At 50.8% G+C, this 21,667-nt stretch overlaps 1 protein-coding gene across 1 annotated transcript in view; it reads left to right on the top strand.

Moving 5' to 3' along the window:
* The window catches only part of HIRIP3 (HIRA interacting protein 3), a 44,798-nt gene that overhangs the window by 2,163 nt on the left and 20,968 nt on the right, over nt 1-21,667 (top strand). Inside the window, exons 2-6 of the mRNA XM_069735011.1 lie at nt 1,729-1,849; nt 14,443-14,554; nt 14,634-16,708; nt 16,781-16,940; nt 17,032-17,130. Coding sequence (XP_069591112.1) covers nt 1,729-1,849; nt 14,443-14,554; nt 14,634-16,708; nt 16,781-16,940; nt 17,032-17,130 — 2,567 coding nt within the window. The remainder of the gene's footprint in view (nt 1-1,728; nt 1,850-14,442; nt 14,555-14,633; nt 16,709-16,780; nt 16,941-17,031; nt 17,131-21,667) is intronic.

Here is a 21,667-nt window from a genome sequence, read left to right as displayed (position 1 = left end):
TGCGTGCGGCCTGTACTGAGGGGCGACGTCACTGCGTGCGGCCTGTACTGAGGGGCGACGTCACTGCGTGCGGCCTGTACTGAGGGGCGACGTCACTGCGTGCGGCCTGTACTGAGGGGCGACGTCACTGCGTGCGGCCTGTACTGAGGGGCGACGTCACTGCGTGCGGCCTGTACTGAGGGGCGACGTCACTGCGTGCGGCCTGTACTGAGGGGCGACGTCACTGCGTGCGGCCTGTACTGAGGGGCGACGTCACTGCGTGCGGCCTGTACTGAGGGGCGACGTCACTGCGTGCGGCCTGTACTGAGGGGCGACGTCACTGCGTGCGGCCTGTACTGAGGGGCGACGTCACTGCGTGCGGCCTGTACTGAGGGGCGACGTCACTGCGTGCGGCCTGTACTGAGGGGCGACGTCACTGCGTGCGGCCTGTACTGAGGGGCGACGTCACTGCGTGCGGCCTGTACTGAGGGGCGACGTCACTGCGTGCGGCCTGTACTGAGGGGCGACGTCACTGCGTGCGGCCTGTACTGAGGGGCGACGTCACTGCGTGCGGCCTGTACTGAGGGGCGACGTCACTGCGTGCGGCCTGTACTGAGGGGCGACGTCACTGCGTGCGGCCTGTACTGAGGGGCGACGTCACTGCGTGCGGCCTGTACTGAGGGGCGACGTCACTGCGTGCGGCCTGTACTGAGGGGCGACGTCACTGCGTGCGGCCTGTACTGAGGGGCGACGTCACTGCGTGCGGCCTGTACTGAGGGGCGACGTCACTGCGTGCGGCCTGTACTGAGGGGCGACGTCACTGCGTGCGGCCTGTACTGAGGGGCGACGTCACTGCGTGCGGCCTGTACTGAGGGGCGACGTCACTGCGTGCGGCCTGTACTGAGGGGCGACGTCACTGCGTGCGGCCTGTACTGAGGGGCGACGTCACTGCGTGCGGCCTGTACTGAGGGGCGACGTCACTGCGTGCGGCCTGTACTGAGGGGCGACGTCACTGCGTGCGGCCTGTACTGAGGGGCGACGTCACTGCGTGCGGCCTGTACTGAGGGGCGACGTCACTGCGTGCGGCCTGTACTGAGGGGCGACGTCACTGCGTGCGGCCTGTACTGAGGGGCGACGTCACTGCGTGCGGCCTGTACTGAGGGGCGACGTCACTGCGTGCGGCCTGTACTGAGGGGCGACGTCACTGCGTGCGGCCTGTACTGAGGGGCGACGTCACTGCGTGCGGCCTGTACTGAGGGGCGACGTCACTGCGTGCGGCCTGTACTGAGGGGCGACGTCACTGCGTGCGGCCCGTACTGAGGGGCGACGTCACTGCGAGCGGCCCGTACTGAGGGGCGACGTCACTGCGCGCGGCCCGTACTGAGGGGCGACGTCACTGCGCGCGGCCCGTACTGAGGGGCGACGTCACTGCGCGCGGCCCGTACCGAGGGGGTGACGTCACTGCGCGCGGCCCGTACCGAGGGGGGTGACGTCACTGCGCGCGGCCCGTACCGAGGGGGTGACGTCACTGCGCGCGGCCCGTACCGAGGGGGTGACGTCACTGCGCGCGGCCCGTACCGAGGGGGTGACGTCACTGCGCGCGGCCCGTACCGAGGGGGTGACGTCACGTTGTGCGGCCTGTACTTGGGGGCTGATGTCTTCATGTACTGGGGGTGACATCGCTGTGTGCGGTCCGGTCTGTGTGCCGTCATGGCGTACGGTGGTCACATGACTCTCCTCTCTCCGCAGCGTCCTGTCCCAGTTGTCGGTGCGCTCCAGGTTCTTGTCTCACTGCGGCCGGTCAGCGCTGTCCTTATCCGAGCGACAAATTTTGAAGAAAATAGTGGAGGAAGAGCTGCTGAAGATGCAGGTGACGGGGGGCTCTGGGGACCACCTGCATCGCTGCCACCACTGCTCCAGTCACACCCAGAGCCGACGTCACATCTCTGCAGCCTTTTGGGCTAGAAATACAGTGTATGTGTGGGGGGGCACGGCAGGCAGTACGGCGGGGGGCACAGCAGGCAGTACGGCGGGGGGGCACAGCAGGCAGTACGGCGGGGGGGCACGGCAGGCAGTACGGCGGGGGGGCACGGCAGACAGTACGGCGGGGGGGCACGGCAGACAGTACGGCGGGGGGCACGGCAGACAGTACGGCGGGGGGGCACGGCAGGCAGTACGGCGGGGGGCACGGCAGGCAGTACGGCGGGGGCACGGCAGGCAGTATGGCGGGGGGGCACAGCAGGCAGTACGGCGGGGGGGCACGGCAGGCAGTACGGCGGGGGGGCACGGTAGGCAGTACGGCGGGGGGCACGGCAGGCAGTACGGCGGGGGGCACGGCAGGCAGTACGGCGGGGGGTTACACAAACCTTACAAAACTGGTAACAGGAGGAGGTAAATGATGTAACGTTTATTAAGAACAATGGCAAAACAAATATCAACACAAACTGAAATAAACCTGTAACCATTAAATCTCTATATAAAGACTTTGAAGGTGGGATCCAGTGGTCGCCTTCCCCCGCAGTGCTCCCTGTACAGTATATTCCTGGCAGCATTATTTAGTGTAACCGCAGTACGGTGTCCGTGATCTACAATAATGGCAGCATTGAAGCCACGCCACATAGATCAGTGATCCCCAACTCCAGTCCTCAAGAGCCACCAAGAGGTCGTGTTTTCAGGATTTCCTTAGTATGGCCCAGGTGATGGAATTGTTGCCTGTCTAGATGATGGAATTCTCACCTGTGCAATACTAAGGAAATCCTGAAAACATGACCCGTTGGTGGCTCTTGAGGACCGGACTTGGGGAACACTGACATAGATGATGAAGACCGGGGTGAGGGAGGAGCGGACCGTCACGTATCGCGGCCTCCCAGCAGCTTCTTCAGGGGTCAGTGACGCAGGGGCCCTGGAGGATCTGATCTGTTTTTGAGCTGCGGGAGGAGAGCAGGGTTTCTTCACCAGCCACAGAGTGAGATGATAGTTGTGGGCTCCTTAAATTGATGACTTTTTTTCCATCTGAGAAGGGTCCGAGGACGAGTTTTGGAAATTTGTAACGGGGTTAGATGTCACAGCCATGAGCTCCCTAATAAGACAGGGGCAGTAATCACCCTGAATAGTGGGATCCCATAAGGGCCGTATCTAAGGATACAAAGGATCTGGTCAGAAGAGAAGTCGTTTGGAAACAAGCAAAAAGATCTGAGTGACAGATTCCTTGACAGAGGAGATCCCAAGGGATCCTAAGGGGGGCTTGTAGTGAAGCAAAACATAGGATAATGGTGAGGTTATGTGTTTGGCATGTGACTATACAGTGAGTTGCAAAAGTAATCACAGCCCCACCCCCTTGGCATTTTACCAATTTGTTACATTACAGCCTGTATGTAAATATTTCTGCAATCTGATGTGTGTGAGATGTATGAGCACTATATAGTCTTAAGTTGATTAAATGAGAAAAATATCGGCATAAATTTATACATTTATGGGATCAAATAACTAAAAATTGGCATCTGCATATGTATTCACCCCATAGCTATGAAGCCTCTAACAATTTCTGGTGCAAGCAATTCCCTTCATAAGTCCCATGCTGAGTGACAGGACGTCCCCCTGTGTGCAATGTAAGGGTCACATGTCTGTTACTATATACACTTTACCTTCTCTGAAAGGCCACAGAGGCTGCAACTACATTAACAAGAGGCACCACTAACCAAAGAACACCATGGAGACCAAGGAGGTCTCGAAACGCCACCATGGAGACCAAGGAGGTCTCGAAACGCCACCATGGAGACCAAGGAGGTCTCGAAACGCCACCATGGAGACCAAGGAGGTCTCGAAACGCCACCATGGAGACCAAGGAGGTCTCGAAACGCCACCATGGAGACCAAGGAGGTCTCGAAACGCCACCATGGAGACCAAGGAGGTCTCGAAACGCCACCATGGAGGTCGCATTTTGCAGACCAAGTCAGGGACAGAGTTGTAGAAACTGTCCCATTCTCTGATGATCCCCCGAAGCACCATCTATTCCATTATCATCAAATGGAAAGAACATGGTCCTGTAGCAAACCTGCCAAGAGAGGACGTCCACCAAAACTCTCAGCTTGGGCAAGGAGGGCATTAATCAGAGAGGCAGCACAGAGACCAAAGGAAACCCCGAAGGAGCAGCAGAGTTCTCTAGAGACTGGATTATCAGTCCATACGACCACAATAAGCCGTGCACTCCATAGAGGTGACCTTTATGGAAGAGTTAGCAGAAAAAGCCTTTACTTACATACAAAAATTGTAAGGCTTGTTTTGCCAATAGACATGTCGGAGACTCACCTAATGTCTGGAGGAAAGTGCTGCGGTCAGATGAGACGAAAATTGAACCTTTAGGCCGCAAAGGTAAATGCTATGTATGGAACCAAACCAACAGCTCATTGCTCCAAGAAGACCATCCCCACAGTGAAACATGGTGGTGGCAGCATCATGGCGGCAGGGACAAGGAAAATGGTCGGAGTAGAGGGGAAGATGGATGGTGCGAAATACAGAAATGTTCTTGAGGAAAACCTGTTTCAGTCTGTCAGTGATGTGAGATCGGGACGGAGGTGCGCCTTCCAACAATACAATGACCCAAAGCATACTGCTAAAGCCACACTGAGGGGTGTAAGGGGAGACGTGTAAATGTTCTGGAGCGGCCGAGTCCCAGCCCCGACCTTCATCCACCGGAGAATCTGTGGTCAGATGTGAAGATCGCTGTTCACCAGAGGAAACATCTAACCTGAAGGACCTGGAGAAGTTTTGCCTTGAGAAATAAGCAAAAATCCCAGTGGCCAGATGTGGAAAGCTCATAGAGACTTATCCAAAGTGTCTGCAGCTGTAATTACCGCAAAAGGAGGCTCTACACAGTACTGACTTTAGGGGGGTGAATAGTTCTGCACACTGAGGTTTTCAGATATTTTGTCCTATTTGTTTGTTTCACAATGAAATTAAAACCAAATGTTCACAGCTGTCGGCACGTTCTCTACGTGAACTGATGGAAACCCTGAAGAAACAGTGAAATTCCAGGTTGTGGGGAAGCAAAACCCAAAAAGTGCCAAGAAATGGGGGGGGGGGGGGGGAGGGGGGTGAATACTTTCCCAAGCCACTGTACTTGACTGGTAACAATGACGGCCGCACTGATGACGCGTTTATGGGTCACGTGAAATAGAAATCCCGTACCCAGAACAATGTGCGCTGGTGACACTGTTGAGGGAGGATCTAAAGTGATCCTTCATGGTTGACTCAGTGATTTCCAAATTAATCTACAGGGCGTTGCCGGCAACTGAAAATAACCAGACGGAGACGCGTGCCTCTGTGTGGGGGATCGAGCAGATCTCTGGGCCCCCGTTTATTGTGTTGCAGTTTTATCATATTAGCAAATGCTACTTCCACCAATCAGCATAAGAACACGCTAACAGTTCTTAACCTATAAGAATGCAGGAAAAACTTAACCCATAAAGATACAGGAAAAAACGGAAACTACATATATGGTCGTGTCTTTTTGGCATAAAAAATTTATTAACAGATGCCTAAAAGTCTTATCTAGCGATACACTCCCGAGTCCCCTCCCTGCCTCGAGTTAGAACACTCAAGGTCTTTATACCAATTATAAACCATAGCCTAGTTGAATAACAAAATGTTATCTTCGTGAGAAACAGGACAGAGTTACTTCATGGCAGCTGTAACCTTCTACCTAAGTAAATAACAGAATTTATCTTTAACCAACAAGAAAATGGAGTCAAAGCACAAAATGGAGAATCTAGCACAAAATGGAGAATCTTTCATAATTTGTTCCTTCACATTTCCCCCTAGATAAATTTTGTTAATTAATGTCCAGCATCAGAGGTACTATCCCAAGCTATAAGCTTGAGGGGTACTGGTCTTCACATGACTGGTGCCATGTTACCAGCCATGGCTGTTGCGGCGTACCCGTCTCCCCTGTATACTAGAATTTACGAATAACAATTATTGATGACGGTGGTGGGGATCTTTTGAAGATAGCCATGCGGTTGGCTTCAACATCTTCATCAGGTAACTTTGTGAAATCGGTGTAGAGAAGAGCAGGGGTGGCAACGCTTTTGGTTTCATCATTAGTTGTCTTAGTGCAGAATTTGCTAATACATACAGAAATACACCAAAGAACAAGTTTTAGTATTACATACATGACAAGGATAAAGGCAGCGATGTGTAACAAACTTCCAGCTATCCAGCCCCCAAAGTCCCTCAAACCAATTGGCTGGATTAAGAAAGGAGAAGGTGTCTGCCCACTAACTGTCCCTATTACGGTCATTGTCTTTATCATATTGATCTCTGAGTCTCTTAATGTCTTCTAACTTTAGAGTACTATTGGGATCTGAATAATAACAGCATGCGGGTCCAATAACCTGACACATACCACCCTGTGCTGCTGTTAAGTAGTCCAGTACTACAGTATATTGATTAGTGACTATGATAAGTTAGTTTTGGACAACGACAGTAGTATTAAGTATATTCAATATATCCCAAATTTGATCATCTGGACAATCTGTGGCCCTAACCAATTTATCCCACATTTGTGTAATCATAGGGTAAATGAAAATAGAACTGACAATTTTATTGGCTATACCCATCTGTACTATTAATTTTTCATGATATTGTACAAACTTATTATTCAAGGATGTTGGGGAATTTAGGCTGTCCCATGCGGTTATCAATATTATTATATAGCAGTACGAAAAACCAAAATATTATGTTCCCTTATTTGCTACTAGTCTGTTTGACCAGCTTGCAGTGCGATACGTGGATCCACGTCGGCCTTCCTTCCAGCTTTACTGACATAGGAGTGATGAGGAGGACTTGGTAGGGACCGTCATACAAGGGTTCTAGTCCGTGTTTTCTGACATAGCTTTTCACGACCATAAAACCACCAGGCTTCAAATTGTGACAAGTGTCGGTTTCTGCTTAAAGGGAACCTGTCACCCCGAAAATCGCGGGTGAGGTAATCCCACCGGCATCAGGGGCTTATCTGCAGCATTCTGTAATGCTGTAGATAAGCCCCCGATGTTACCTGAAAAAGGAGAAAAAGAGGTTATATTATACTCACCCAGGGGCGGTCCCGCTGCTGGTCAGGTCGGATGGGCGTCTCAGGTCCGCTGCGGCGCCTCCTATCTTCTTTCCATGACGTTCTCTTCTGATCTTCAGCTCCGGCGCAGGCGTACTTTGCTCTGCCCTGTTGAGGGCAGAGGATAGTACTGCAATGCGCAGGCGCCGGAAAGGTCAGAGGCCCGGCGCCTGCGCACTGCAGTACTTTGTGTACTGCAGTGCGCAGGCGCCGGGCCTCTGACCTTTCCGGCGCCTGCGCATTGCAGTACTATCCTCTGCCCTCAACAGGGCAGAGCAAAGTACACCTGCGCCAGAGCCGTGGCTGAAGATCAGAAGAGGACGTCATGGAAAGAAGATAGGAGGCGCCGGAGCCGACCGGAGACGCCCATCCGACCTGACCAGCAGCGGGACCGCCCCTGGGTGAGTATAATATAACGTCTTTTTCTCCTTTTTCAGGTAACATCGGGGGCTTATCTACAGCATTACAGAATGCTGAAGATAAGCCACTGATGCCGGTGGGATTACCTCACCCGCGATTTTCGGGGTGACAGGTTCCCTTTAATCTGGAAGGGAAGAAAAAAACTAAAACATGGGTGTTAGCAACATTTTTACTAAGCTGAATAACATATTGAACAGCACGGTCAGTTTCTTCTGATAACTACTGAGGCTGGAAATTTGCAACTGAGAACCTAGCACCAAACAATATCTCATATGGGGACAGGCCATGTTTTGCAATAGGGGTAGTACGAATGTGTAAGAGCCCTGGCCATGGAGCCGTAGTCTCCTGCATCATTTTGGTCAATTGTCCCTTCAGTGTGCCGTTCAGCCTCTTAACTTTCCCACTGGATTGTGGATGGTACGGAGTATGGAGGGCTACAGTGGATCCAAGCATTGTCAGAACCTCCTGATACACATGAGAAGAAAAGACCGGACCCTGGTCACTTTCATCGACTTCTGGAACACCATATCTGCATATAACTTCCATCACCAGTTTCTTTGCTGTGGTCTTTGTAGTCATGTTGGTAACGGGGAATGCTTCTGGCCAACTGGAGAACATGTCGACAACCACCAGACAATATTCATACCTTCCAGACTTAGGCAACGTGATGTGGTCCACCTGGAGCCTTTGGAAAGGATAGTCAGGCTTAGCAAGATGCTTCGGGGGTACACGTTGAAGTTGACCGGGATTGCAGGTCTGACAGATATTACATGCACGGTTGAGTGCTGTCAGGACTGTAGAAACACCTGGAGCCCAGTAGAATTTTTTGTACCAGGGCTAGGGCCTGTTTTTCCCTCGGTGTGTGGGCCCATGTGACCACGTGGCAATAGCAGGGTACATCCGCTTAGGGAGACACACAAGTGGGTCCTTTTTCCAGAGACCATTGTCCATACATGCTCCATCAGCCTTTCACCGCTTCACTTCTTCCTTTTGGGGACATTCTCTGCATCGTCATTAAGCGGTCTCGCGGGGTCCGACAGAAAACCTCAGTCTGGCACAGATCATCAGGCTCCTGTAGAGTCAGTGTTTCTTGTAACTGTTTACGCTGAGAGCGTGTGGTCACCATAGCTTGTATGGGCGGTTCAACGGGTAGAAGAGCAGCAGCTTTTGCTTGCATATCCGCAAAGGTGTTACCAACAGTCTGTGGACTGTTCCATAGTACCGTGCTCCTTAACCTTGATAATGGCCACCTGAGTAGGTAATTTGATTGAGTCCATGAGGGTTTTAACAGCTTCAGCATTCTTCACTGAGTCCCGGCGGTAGTAACAAACCCTCGATTGGCCCATAGGGCTCCGAAATCATGAGCAATACCAAATGCATACTGTGAGTCCGTGTATATATTAGCCCGCCTGTCTTTGGCCAGAACACATGCAGTAGACAGAGCCTGAAGTTCTGCTTCTTGTGCTGACAGTGAGGGAGGGAGTGCAGCTCCGTGCACTACAATGTCTTCCGTAGTAACAGTGTATCCTGTGTGGAATCTGCCAAAATCATCACCATATCTTGAACCGTCTTTCAGGACATTGTAGAGAGGTAGCATTATGCGGGATGCGTCCGGTATTCACTGACAACAATAAATACATAGTCCAAGAAAACGCTGGAGTTCAGTCTCATCTTTTGGGAAAGGAAGGGAGCTGACGGCTATTTTTTTTGTTTTTTCTTCTGTGAGGTGTCTGGCACCCTGAAGGAGACAGTGACCCAAAAATATCACTTGACCAAGGCAGAACCGAAGTTTCGAGGCCGAAACCCGACAGTCCAGATCTGCCAGATACTTGAGGCTAACAGTGGCAACAATGGCTTCCTGCTGTGTCCGTGCACACAACAAAAGATTACCCACATACTGAAGCAGCGTGACATAGGGATATTCTAACTGCCAGGGTAAAAGACATTGGCCCATATTTTTTGCAAACTGATTGGGACTATTTTGGGCCCCTTGTGGCATAACTGTCCACGTCAATTGTCGTCCCTGATAAATGAATGCAAACAGGAACTGGCAATCTGGGTGTAATGGAATGCTGAAGAAGGCATTGGCGAGGTCGATGACTGTGAACCAAGCAGCATCCTGAGATATCTGGGACAAGAGAGTATGTGGATTAGGCACCGGAGTTTCCAGAACAGTAGCTGCATTAACTGCCCATAGATCTTGTACGAGCCGGTACACAGGGGGTTGGCCGGGTGGGGTCTTTTTCTTAACAGGAAACAAAGGCGTGTGTCACATGGGGAAACATAGGGTACCAGGGCACCATTATCGAGTAACGTTTGTATTTGACCCTTGAGGCCCCGCTCCTGATCATGTCTCAAAGGGTACTGATGGACTTTGGGAAAAGGGGCACCAGGTTTGAGAAACACTTTTACTGGTTCTACAGGCATTATTGGGGGTGGATCTGGGCCTATCAGGGCCATCATAACCGTGGGAAGGACATGTAAGATACACATCTCATTATATTAATCTGCATAGGGGTTATATAACGTAAGTACCATCTGACCATCATCTTGGAATTATATTCTGGAGCGGAACTGTGATAATAAATCTGCCCCCAGTAAATTTACCGGACATGAGGGAGAGATTATGAACTGAGCAGTAACTTCAGGGAAAGGTCCCACAGGGATAGGTTTTGTGAGAGCATATTTATTGGGTCTGCCATCTACTCCAATTAAAACAAGCTCTTGATCTGAGAATTAACATGACAAGGGAGATTCCCAGACATAGGGTTAAAAAGGGATATTGGAGTATGGGACTGGATTTGTGTAAAGGTACCGTCACACTTAGCGACGCTGCAGCGATACCGACAACGATCCGGATCGCTGCAGCGTCGCTGTTTGGTCGCTGGAGAGCTGTCACACAGACCGCTCTCTCCAGCGACCAACGATCAGGGGAAAGACTTCGGCATCGTTGAAACTGTCTTCAACGATGCCGAAGTCCCCGGTAACCAGGGTAAACATCGGGTTACTAAGCGCAGGGCCGCGCTTAGTAACCCGATGTTTACCCTGGTTACCATCGTTAAAGTAAAAAAAACAAACACTACATACTTACCTACTGCTGTCTGTCCCCAGCGCTCTGCTTCTCTGGTCTGGCTGTGAGCACAGCGGCCGGAAAGCAGAGCGGTGACGTCACCGCTCTGCTTTCCGGCTGCCCGGCGCTCACAGCCAGACCAGAGAAGCAGAGCGCTGGGGACAGACAGCGGTAGGTAAGTATGTAGTGTTTGTTTTTTTTACTTTAACGATGGTAACCAGGGTAAACATCGGGTTACTAAGCGCGGCCCTGCGCTTAGTAACCCGATGTTTACCCTGGTTACCAGCGAAGACCTCGCTGAATCGGCGTCACACACGCCGATTCAGCGATGTCAGCAGGACCTTAACGATCAAAAAATGGCCCAGGCCATTCCGACACGACCAGCGATCTCACAGCAGGGGCCTGATCGCTGGTACGTGTCACTCATAGCGAGATCGCTACTGAGATCGCTGTTGCGTCACAAAACTTGTGACTCAGCAGCGATCTCGCTAGCGATCTCGCTATGTGTGACGGGGCCTTAAGGCAGGAGGGCTGGAGCTGGAGTCTGGGCCACTGATAAGGAACCAGCTGTGTCCTTGTAACTGTGGGGGGGGGGGGGGGCGGAGATTGGAGCAGAAATCGCTGCGGCTACTGATTTAACCCTTGATTTCTCTGCTGATGTAGAGTGGGTTAAGTTCTTCTGAAAACTTTGTACTACTTTTTTTTCAATGCAGTGTCCAGAATGGAAGTCTCAGTATCGGGTCTGACTGACATTGTTGCCTCTTTCAATTCAGATTTAAGGCCGGACATCAAAGCTGCCACAAAAAGGTGTGAATGGGCTTTATTATACAGTGAAAACCCCAGAACTTTAAATACTACCATAAGACGCCCATAGAACTTCTCGGCAGTCCAGGATATATTAGTGCCTTGGGGTTAAGGGGCATAGGGCTTACAGTCGGGAGAAGAGGCTTAATTTCCTGGGGAGGGACCATATTACCTAACAGGGAGCCCCCCTGTCCCAAATTATTATTTTTAATTATTTGTCTTTCTAACACATTACCCTCAATCACTTTCTCAGTTCCTTCTTGCACCACAAACATCCAGTTTTTGTCATAGTAATAGACAATTTTCCTTTTTCAATGTAACAAAAACAAATCAGAATTCACTTCCTCTATTAATCCTTAATTTGCTATATATCAACCACTCAACTTGAAGCAGGTGAATCTTTTACCAATCTTTCAATTACACTGATAACCAAACAATCTCTTACAAGTTTCCTTCTAAAACGAGGCGCCATATTTTACTTTAAACTTACAATATTTCTTTCTAATTCAATACAATATTGTTGTTTTAAAGGGAACCTGTCACCCCGTTTTTTCAGATTGAGATAAAAATACTGTTAAATAGGGCCTGCGCTGTGCGTTACAATAGTGTATGTAGTGCACCGATTCCCCACCTATGCTGCGAAATACATTACCAAAGTCACCGTTTTCGCCTGTCAATCAGGCTGGTCGGGTGGGCGTGGTCAAATCAGGCTGGTCAGGTCGGGTGGGCGTGGTCACAGCGCTGTTTCTTCCCCAGCTTTACGTTGGTGGTGTGCGCATGTCCCAGTGCCGAATCCACTGCGCGCACGTGAAGAAACCGCGCGATCTGCGCTATTACTGTCATCGGTGGGGGCGGCCATCTTCCTGGGGCCACGTGTGCGCAGATGGAGTGCTCTGCTGCACGGGGCTTCAGGAAAATGGCAGCGGGATGCCGCGCGTGCGCAGAAGAGATCGCGGCGGCCATTTTCCCAAAGCCGAGTTTGCATCTCGGCTTCAGGAAAATGGCCGCCCCCACCGATGACAGTAATAGCGCAGATCGCGCGCTGTTTCTTCACGTGCGCGCAGTGGATTTGGCACTGGGACATGCGCACACCACTACGCCACCAACGTAAAGCTGGGGAAGAAATAGCGCTGTGACCACGCCCACCCGACCTGACCAGCCTGATTTGACCACGCCCACCCGACCTGACCAGCCTGATTGATAGGCGAAAACGGCGACTTTGGTAATGTATTTCGCAGCATAGGTGGGGAATCGGGGTACACTACATACACTATTGTAACGCACAGCGCAGGCCCTATTTAACAGTATTTTTATCTCAATCTGAAAAAACGGGGTGACAGGTTCCCTTTAAACAAAACACAGATCTCCCAGCGCGTTCTACACCAAGGATATAAAATTCAGAGAGGACGCAGCTATGTGCCCCCTCCATACCAGAGATACAGAACAGATAAGAACATCACAGCATTCCTCAACACAGAAAGAAGAAAGCAATAGCGCAGATGTTTGACTCCCCCCTCCCATCGGGTATCTTAGAAATTTACACACAGCAACGGAATACAGCGGTTCTCAGACTTAATTAATTTCTACAAAACCTTCATCACACAATTCATATGCCAGAACACCTTAGAAAAACCAATGATTGAGAATATTTTCCTCATCTTTGGGCTAACAATATCAGATTCATCACACAAATTCAAAGTCTTCTCTTACTTCCATGGAAACATGATTCTCCTTTAGAGCTAAATATCCTTACTTTACTTGTGCACAATACAGAGCGGCCTTATGGTTTGTTTCACGGGTCTCTCTGTCCCCCACTGACTGGGACAACCCATAAACGCGGTACTCAGTGAAAGGAGGAGGGCGTCTTAGACTTCCCTCCAGCCACCTCTGGATATATATATACTGTATACTTCTATATATTCCTGAGTTACGCATCCTACCCAATCTTCGATCACCTCACCGCGCCTGATTCTAACAATGATCAGGAATTCAGGATATTTTGACTATAAAGAGAATTACATCACTGGTCAATCCGGGGTGTCCGTCCCTTATGAGGTGCGGTTCGAGCACTGGGCTCCCAACGGAACTACACCTCTATATGATTCCACCCAAAAATCACCCCACCATCGGGGACAAACCTCAGATCCTCTTTGCAGCACAAACACAGGAAAACCACACCAAACGGTCAGTCTGGACAGTATAACTGCCAACTTACTGTGGTTGTTGTGGGGGATGATCAGTCCCAATTTTCCAGTGCCTGTGTCCGCTCCGAGGGTCCTTTGTCTGGTTGTCCTCCGGGGGGCAGAGGCGTTTCTGTTTGGGGCCCCACGTTACGGGCGCCAAGCTGTTGAGGGAGGATCTAAAGTGATCCTTCACGGTTGACTCAGTGATTTCCAAATTAATCTACAGGGCGTTGCCGGCAACTGATAATGACCAGACGGAGACACATGCCTCTGTGTGGGGGATCGAGCAGATCTCTGGGCCCCCGTTTATTGTGTATGAGTTTTATCATATTAGCAAATTCTACTTCCAATCAGCATAAGAACACGCTCACAGTTCTTAACCTATAAGAATGCAGGAAAAACTTAACCCATAAAGATACAGGAAAAAACGGAAACTACATATATGGTCGTGTCTTTTTGGCATAAAAAATGTATAAACAGATGCCTAAAAGTCTTATCTAGCGATACACTCCCGAGTCCCCTCCCTGGCTCAAGGTCTTTATACCAATTATAAACCATAGCCTAGTTGAATAACAAAATGTTATCTTCGTGAGAAACAGGACAGAGTTACTTCATGGCAGCTGTAACCTTCTACCTAAGTAAATAACAGAATTTATCTTTAACCAACAAGAAAATGGAGTCAAAGCACAAAATGGAGAATCTAGCACAAAATGGAGAATCTTTCATAATTTGTTCCTTCACAACACAGATCTGAGAAGCCACGGGACGCGGCTGTGTACGGGACCACCTGTCTGGACAGTGACCCCAGGGGTGGCAATTATATACCGGATCTCCCTTTTTCTGTGATATGTGACCGGGTCTTGTGTGATCTCTGACAGGAGGAAGACGTTAGTGACGACGAGCCCCTCATCATGAAGGTGCAGAAGAGGGGCCGCCAGGACAGCAGCGAGGACAAGGAGCCCCCGGGGAAGAGACAGCGGCAGCTGGGCGGTACGTACCGCGGCATTACCGGCCGCACAGCGAACCTTAGACTGCCGCACCAGGACTAACGTCATGTCTGTCCCTGCAGGTAACGACTCTGAGGAGGATTCTGGAATCGAGCAGCGAGACAGCAAGAGACTGTCCGGGAGCTCCCCCGAGGCCCCAGTGTCCGTGACAACCCCTACAAAAGCGGAAGAGACCGCAGCCGCGAAGAAAGGAGAAGGATCGAAGAGGAGGGTGAAGACAACACCTAAAAGGGGCAAAGGGACCGCACCAGAGAGCTCGGAGGAAGAAACAGGCCAGAAAAAAGTGACTGCCAGCGGTGACATAGAGGAGACCGCCACAAGGTTTCAGGACGTGGACTCGGATAGCGAGGCAGAGGCGATCAAGCCGAAGGTCACCCACAAAGAGACTGCACGGGCCGACGGAAAAGAGAGAGTCAAAGCCACGAAGAGTCCGACGAAAAATGAGTCCGACGTCGAGAGCTGCGGAGAGGAATCCGGGAGAAAAGCTGAAAAAGGGAAGAGAGCACAAATCAAGGAAAAGAGAGTGCAAGGAAAAGACTATAATGAAGAGACCGCAACAAAGAGAGCGCCCAAGAAGAAAGTGGCTAAGACAGAGACTGACAGTGAGGAGGAAGAGACCGCAAGAAAAATAGCGCCCAAGAAGAAAGCGACTAAGAAAGAGAGTGATAGTGAGGAGGAAGAGACCGCAAGAAAGAGAGCACCCAAGAAGAAAGTGGCTAAGAAAGAGAGTGACAGTGAGGAGGAAGAGACCGCAAGAAAAATAGCGCCCAAGAAGAAAGTGGCTAAGACAGAGAGTGACAGTGAGGAGGAAGATACCGCAAGAAAAATAGCGCCCAAGAAGAAAGTGGCTAAGACAGAGAGTGACAGTGAGGAGGAAGATACCGCAAGAAAAATAGCGCCCAAGAAGAAAGCGACTAAGAATGAGAGTGATAGTGAGGAGGAAGAGACCGCAAGAAAGAGAGCGCCCAAGAAGAAAGTGGCTAAGACAGAGACTGACAGTGAGGAGGAAGAGACCGCAAGAAAAATAGCGCCCAAGAAGAAAGTGGCTAAGACCGAGAGTGACAGTGAGGAGGAGGAGGAGGAGGAGGAAGAGACCGCAAGAAAAATAGCGCCCAAGAAGAAAGCGACTAAGAAAGAGAGTGATAGTGAGGAGGAAGAGACCGCAAGAAAGAGAGCGCCCAAGAAGAAAGTGGCTAAGAAAGAGAGTGACAGTGAGGAGGAAGAGACCGCAAGAAAGAGAGCGCCCAAGAAGAAAGTGGCTAAGACAGAGAGTGACAGTGAGGAGGAGGAAGAGACCACAAGAAAAATAGCGCCCAAGAAGAAAGTGGCTAAGAAAGAGAGTGACAGTGAGGAGGAAGAGACCGCAAGAAAAATAGCGCCCAAGAAGAAAGTGGCTAAGACAGAGAGTGACAGTGAGGAGGAGGAGGAAGAGACCGCAAGAAAAATAGCGCCCAAGAAGAAAGCGACTAAGAAAGAGAGTGATAGTGAGGAGGAAGAGACCGCAAGAAAGAGAGCGCCCAAGAAGAAAGTGGCTAAGAAAGAGAGTGACAGTGAGGAGGAAGAGACCGCAAGAAAGAGAGTGCCCAAGAAGAAAGTGGCTAAGACAGAGAGTGACAGTGAGGAGGAAGAAGAGAGTTTAGGGTCAAACAAAGACAGTGATAGTGAAGAGGAAGAGACTGCACGCAATAGAGCTTCAATCAAAAAGACTCCCAAAAAAGACAGTAACGAAGAGAGCGCAGGAGAGACGAGGGCATCAAAGGACAGCAGTGATAGCGATGAGAGTGCAGCCGACAAGAGAGACAGCGCTGGTGAGAGTGATGAGAAAGGGAGGACTGGAAAGAGAGCGCCAAAGACTGACAGTAAGAATCAAGCTGAGAGATCTCCCTATACAAAGAATGACAGCGAGGAGGACGACAGCGACCTGAATACGGAGAGTGAGGAGGAGACGGCGGCACAGAAGCCCAGGACTGCGGCAAGTGAGCGCAAAGAGACAGACGGCAAAGGAGCGAAGGACAAGAGAGCGGAGAGCGACTCCAAGGACAGAGCCAAGAAGAACAGCGAAGGAAAAGATGAAGACGACAGCGACTCCTCTGCCAGATCGGAGCCCGGCACCAAGGGGAAGAGCGCCAAGAAACAGGTAAAGTCCGCGGGAGTGTGGGGGGGGGGAGGAACCGTGACCGCCATCATTTCAGCCCTCCGCTCTCCACAGGGCGTGTCCAAGGAGGAGCACCCCTCCATCCTGCGCCTCAAGAAGTACATCCTGACCTGCGGGGCCCGGAGGAACTACAAGAAGCTGTTCCAGAACTGCCGCTCGGTGAAGGCCATGGTGGAGGTGCTGAAGAAGGAGCTGGAGGACCTGGGGGTCAAAGGTGAGACAGGTGGAGGGGGTCACTGAGAGTGCGGAATAACGGTAGGTACTGGGGAGCGCGTGGTGACGAGCGGTCCGATGTCTTCCTGCAGGACAGCCATCGCTGGAGAAATGCCGCGTGGTGCGACTGAAGAGGGAGGAGGCGGCCGAGCTGGCGGAACTGGACACCGGCAACATCATCGCCATCGCCGGTGAGTCCGCGGGAGGGAGAGAAACCCGTAAAACCGCGCAAGTCGTACTGGAGAAAAGCACACTGGGGTAAAACATGTTCTGGCCAAACACACAGCGCAACACTGGTAATGTGAGCGCCAACTACACGTCCGTCTGCACCGAACATCTCCTATCTGTCCATTCACAAGGCTGGCGGAAATAATGCATTGTTCTGTTATCAGTCACTTCAGTGCAGAGGCCAACACTCATCCCAAAACCCAGTATAAATATATACAGGGAGCTCCCCCTAGTGGTGGCTGCAGAAAGAATGTTATCATGTATCTCTGTATACAGGGAGCTCCCCCTAGTGGTGACTGCAGACAGAATCTTATCATGTATCTCTGTATACAGGGATCTCCCCCTAGTGGTGGCTGCAGACAGAATCTTATCATGTATCTCTGTATACAGGGATCTCCCCCTAGTGGTGGCTGCAGACAAAATCTTATCATGTATCTCTGTGTACAGGGAGCTCCTCCTAGTGGTGACTGCAGACAGGATCTTATCATGTAGCTCTGTATACAGGGAGCTCCCCCTAGTGGTGGCTGCAGACAGGATCTTATCATGTATCTCTGTATACAGGGAGCTCCCCCTAGTGGTGGCTGCAGACAGGATCTTATCATGTATCTCTGTATACAGGGAGCTCCCCCTAGTGGTGACTGCAGACAGGATCTTATCATGTATCTCTGTATACAGGGAGCTCCCCCTAGTGGTGGCTGCAGACAGGATCTTATCATGTATCTCTGTATACAGGGAGCTCCCCCTAGTGGTGACTGCAGACAGGATCTTATCATGTATCTCTGTATACAGGGCGCTCCCCCTAGTGGCGGCTGCAGACAGGATCTTATCGTGTATCTCTGTATACAGGGAGCTCTCCCTAGTGGTGACTGCAGACAGGATCTCATCATGTATCTCTGTATACAGGGAGCTCCCACTAGTGGTGGCTGCAGACAGGATCTTATCATGTAACTCTGTATACGGGGAGCTCCCCCTAGTGGTGACTGCAGACAGGATCTTATGTTTATCTGTATACAGGGAGCTCCCCCTAGTGGTGGCTGCAGACTGGATCTTCTCATGTATCTCTGTATACAGGGAGCTCCCCCTAGTGGTGACTGCAGACAGGATCTTATCATGTATCTCTGTGTACAGGGAGCTCCCCCTAGTGGTGGCTGCAGACAGGATCTTATCATGTATCTCTGTATACAGGGAGCTCCCCCTAGTGGTGGCTGCAGACAGGATCTTATCATGTATCTCTGTATACAGGGAGCTCCCCCTAGTGGTGGCTGCAGACAGAATCTTATCATGTATCTTTGTATACAGGGAGCTCCCCCTAGTGGTGGCTGCAGACAGGATCTTATCATGTATCTCTGTATACAGGGAGCTCCCCCTAGTGGTGGCTGCAGACAGGATCTTATCATGTATCTCTGTATACAGGGAGCTCCCCCTAGTGGTGACTGCAGACAGGATCTTGTGTATCTCTGTATACAGGGAGCTCCCCCTAGTGGTGGCTGCAGACAGGATCTTATCATGTATCTCTGTATACAGGGAGCTCCCCCTAGTGGTGGCTGCAGACAGGATCTTATCATGTATCTCTGCATACAGGGAGCTCCCCCTAGTGGTGGCTGCAGACAGGATCTTATCATGTATCTCTGCATACAGGGAGCTCCCCCTAGTGGTGGCTGCAGACAGGATCTTATCATGTATCTCTGTATACAGGGAGCTCCCCCTAGTGGTGGCTGCAGACAGGATCTTATGTATCTCTGTATACAGGGAGCTCACCCTAGTGGTGGCTGCAGACAGGATCTTATCATGTATCTCTGTATACAGGGAGCTCCCCCTAGTGGTGGCTGCAGACAGGATCTTATGTATCTCTGTATACAGGGAGCTCCCCCTAGTGGTGGCTGCAGACAGGATCTTATGTATCTCTGTATACAGGGAGATCCCCCTAGTGGTGGCTGCAGACAGGATCTTATCTTGTATCTCTGTATACAGGGAGCTCCCCCTAGTGGTGGCTGCAGACAGAATCTTATCATGTATCTCTGTATACATGGAGCTCCCCCTAGTGGTGGCTGCAGACAGGATCTTATCATGTATCTCTGTATACATGGAGCTCCCCCTAGTGGTGGCTGCAGACAGGATCTTATCATGTATCTCTGTATACAGGGAGCTCCCCCTAGTGGTGGCTGCAGACAGGATCTTATCATGTATCTCTGTATACAGGGAGCTCCCCCTAGTGGTGGCTGCAGACAGGATCTTATCATGTATCTCTGTATACAGGGAGCTCCCCCTAGTGGTGGCTGCAGACAGGATCCTATGTATCTCTGTATACAGGGAGCTCCCCCTAGTGGTGGCTGCAGACAGGATCTTATGTTTCTCTGTATACAGGGAGCTCCCCCTAGTGGTGACTGCAGACAGGATCTCATCATGTATCTCTGTATACAGGGAGCTCCCCCTAGTGGTGGCTGCAGACAGGATCTTATGTATCTCTGTATACAGGGAGCTCCCCCTAGTGGTGACTGCAGACAGGATCTCATCATGTATCTCTGTATACAGCGAGCTCCCCCTAGTGGTGGCTGCAGACAGGATCCTATGTATCTCTGTATACAGGGAGCTCCCCCTAGTGGTGGCTGCAGACAGGATCTTATGTTTCTCCGTATACAGGGAGCTCCCCCTAGTGGTGACTGCAGACAGGATCTCATCATGTATCTCTGTATACAGGGAGCTCCCCCTAGTGGTGACTGCAGACAGAATTTTATCATGTATCTCTGTATACAGGGAGCTCCCCCTAGTGGTGGCTGCAGACAGAATCTTATCATGTATCTCTGTATACAGGGAGCTCCCCCTGTGGTGACTGCAGACAGGATCTTATCATGTATCTCTGTATACAGGGAGCTCCCCCTAGTGGTGACTGCAGACAGGATCTTATCATGTAGCTGTATACAGGGAGCTCCCCCTAGTGGTGACTGCAGACAGGATATTATCATGTATCTGTATACAGGGAGCTCCCCCTAGTGGTGACTGCAGACAAGATCCTATCATGTATCTCTGTATACAGGGAGCTCCCCCTAGTGGTGACTGCAGACAGGATCTTATGTATCTCTGTATACTGGGAGCTCCCCCTAGTGGTGACTGCAGACAGGATCTTATCATGTATCTCTGTATACAGGGAGCTCCCCCTAGTGGTGGCTGCAGACAGGATCTTATGTATCTCTGTATACTGGGAGCTCCCCCTAGTGGTGGCTGCAGACAGGATCTCATCATGTATCTTTATACAGGGAGCTCCCCCTGTGGTGACTGCAGACAGGATCCTATCATGTATCTCTGTATACAGGGAGCTCCCCCTAGTGGTGGCTGCAGACAGGATCTTATCATGTATCTCTGTATACAGGGAGCTCCCCCTAGTGGTGGCTGCAGACAGGATCTTATCATGTATCTCTGTATACAGGGAGCTCCCCCTAGTGATGACTGTAGACAGGATCTTATGTTTCTCTGTATACAGGGAGCTCCCCCTAGTGGTGGCTGCAGACAGGATCTTATCATGTGTCTCTGTATGCAGGGAGCTCCCCCTAGTGGTGACTGCAGACAGGATCTTATCATGTATCTCTGTATACAGGGAGCTCCCCCTAGTGATGGCTGCAGACAGGATCTCATCATGTATCTCTGCATACAGGGAGCTCCCCCTAGTGGTGACTGCAGACAGGATCTCATCATGTATCTCTGTATACAGGGAGCTCCCCCTAGTGGTGGCTGCAGACAGGATCTTATCATGTATCTCTGTATACGGGGAGCTCCCCCTAGTGGTGGCTGCAGACAGAATCTTATCATGTATCTCTGTATACGGGGAGCTCCCCCTAGTGGTGGCTGCAGACAGGATCTCATCATGTATCTCTGTATACAGGGAGCTCCCCCTGTGGTGACTGCAGACAGGATCTTATCATGTATCTCTGTATACAGGGAGCTCCCCCTAGTGGTGACTGCAGACAGGATCTTATCATGTAACTGTATACAGGGAGCTCCCCCTAGTGGGGGCTGCAGACAGGATCTTATCATGTATCTGTATACAGGGAGCTCCCCCTAGTGGTGGCTGCAGACAGGATCTTATCATGTATCTCTGTATACACGGAGCTCCCCGTAGTGGTGGCTGCAGACAGGATCTCATCATGTATCTCTGTATACAGGGAGCTCCCCCTAGTGGTGGCTGCAGACATGATCTTATCATGTATCTCTGTATACAGGGAGCTCCCCCTAGTGCTGACTGCAGACAGGATCTTATCATGTATCTCTGTATACAGGGAGCTCCCCCTAGTGGTGGTTGCAGACAGGATCTTATCATGTATCTCTGTATACAGGGAGCTCCCCCTAGTGGTGACTGCAGACAGAATCTTATCATGTATCTCTGTATACAGGGAGCTCCCCCTAGTGGTGGCTGCAGACAGAATCTTATCATGTATCTCTGTATACAGGGAGCTCCCCCTAGTGGTGACTGCAGACAGAATCTTATCATGTATCTCTGTATACAGG

This window comes from Ranitomeya imitator, chromosome 7 (genome assembly GCF_032444005.1).
Source record: "Ranitomeya imitator isolate aRanImi1 chromosome 7, aRanImi1.pri, whole genome shotgun sequence".
Lineage (NCBI taxonomy): Eukaryota > Metazoa > Chordata > Amphibia > Anura > Dendrobatidae > Ranitomeya > Ranitomeya imitator.
The sequence above is the reverse complement of the archived record's forward strand: the minus strand, read 5'-3'. Positions and strand labels throughout refer to the sequence as shown.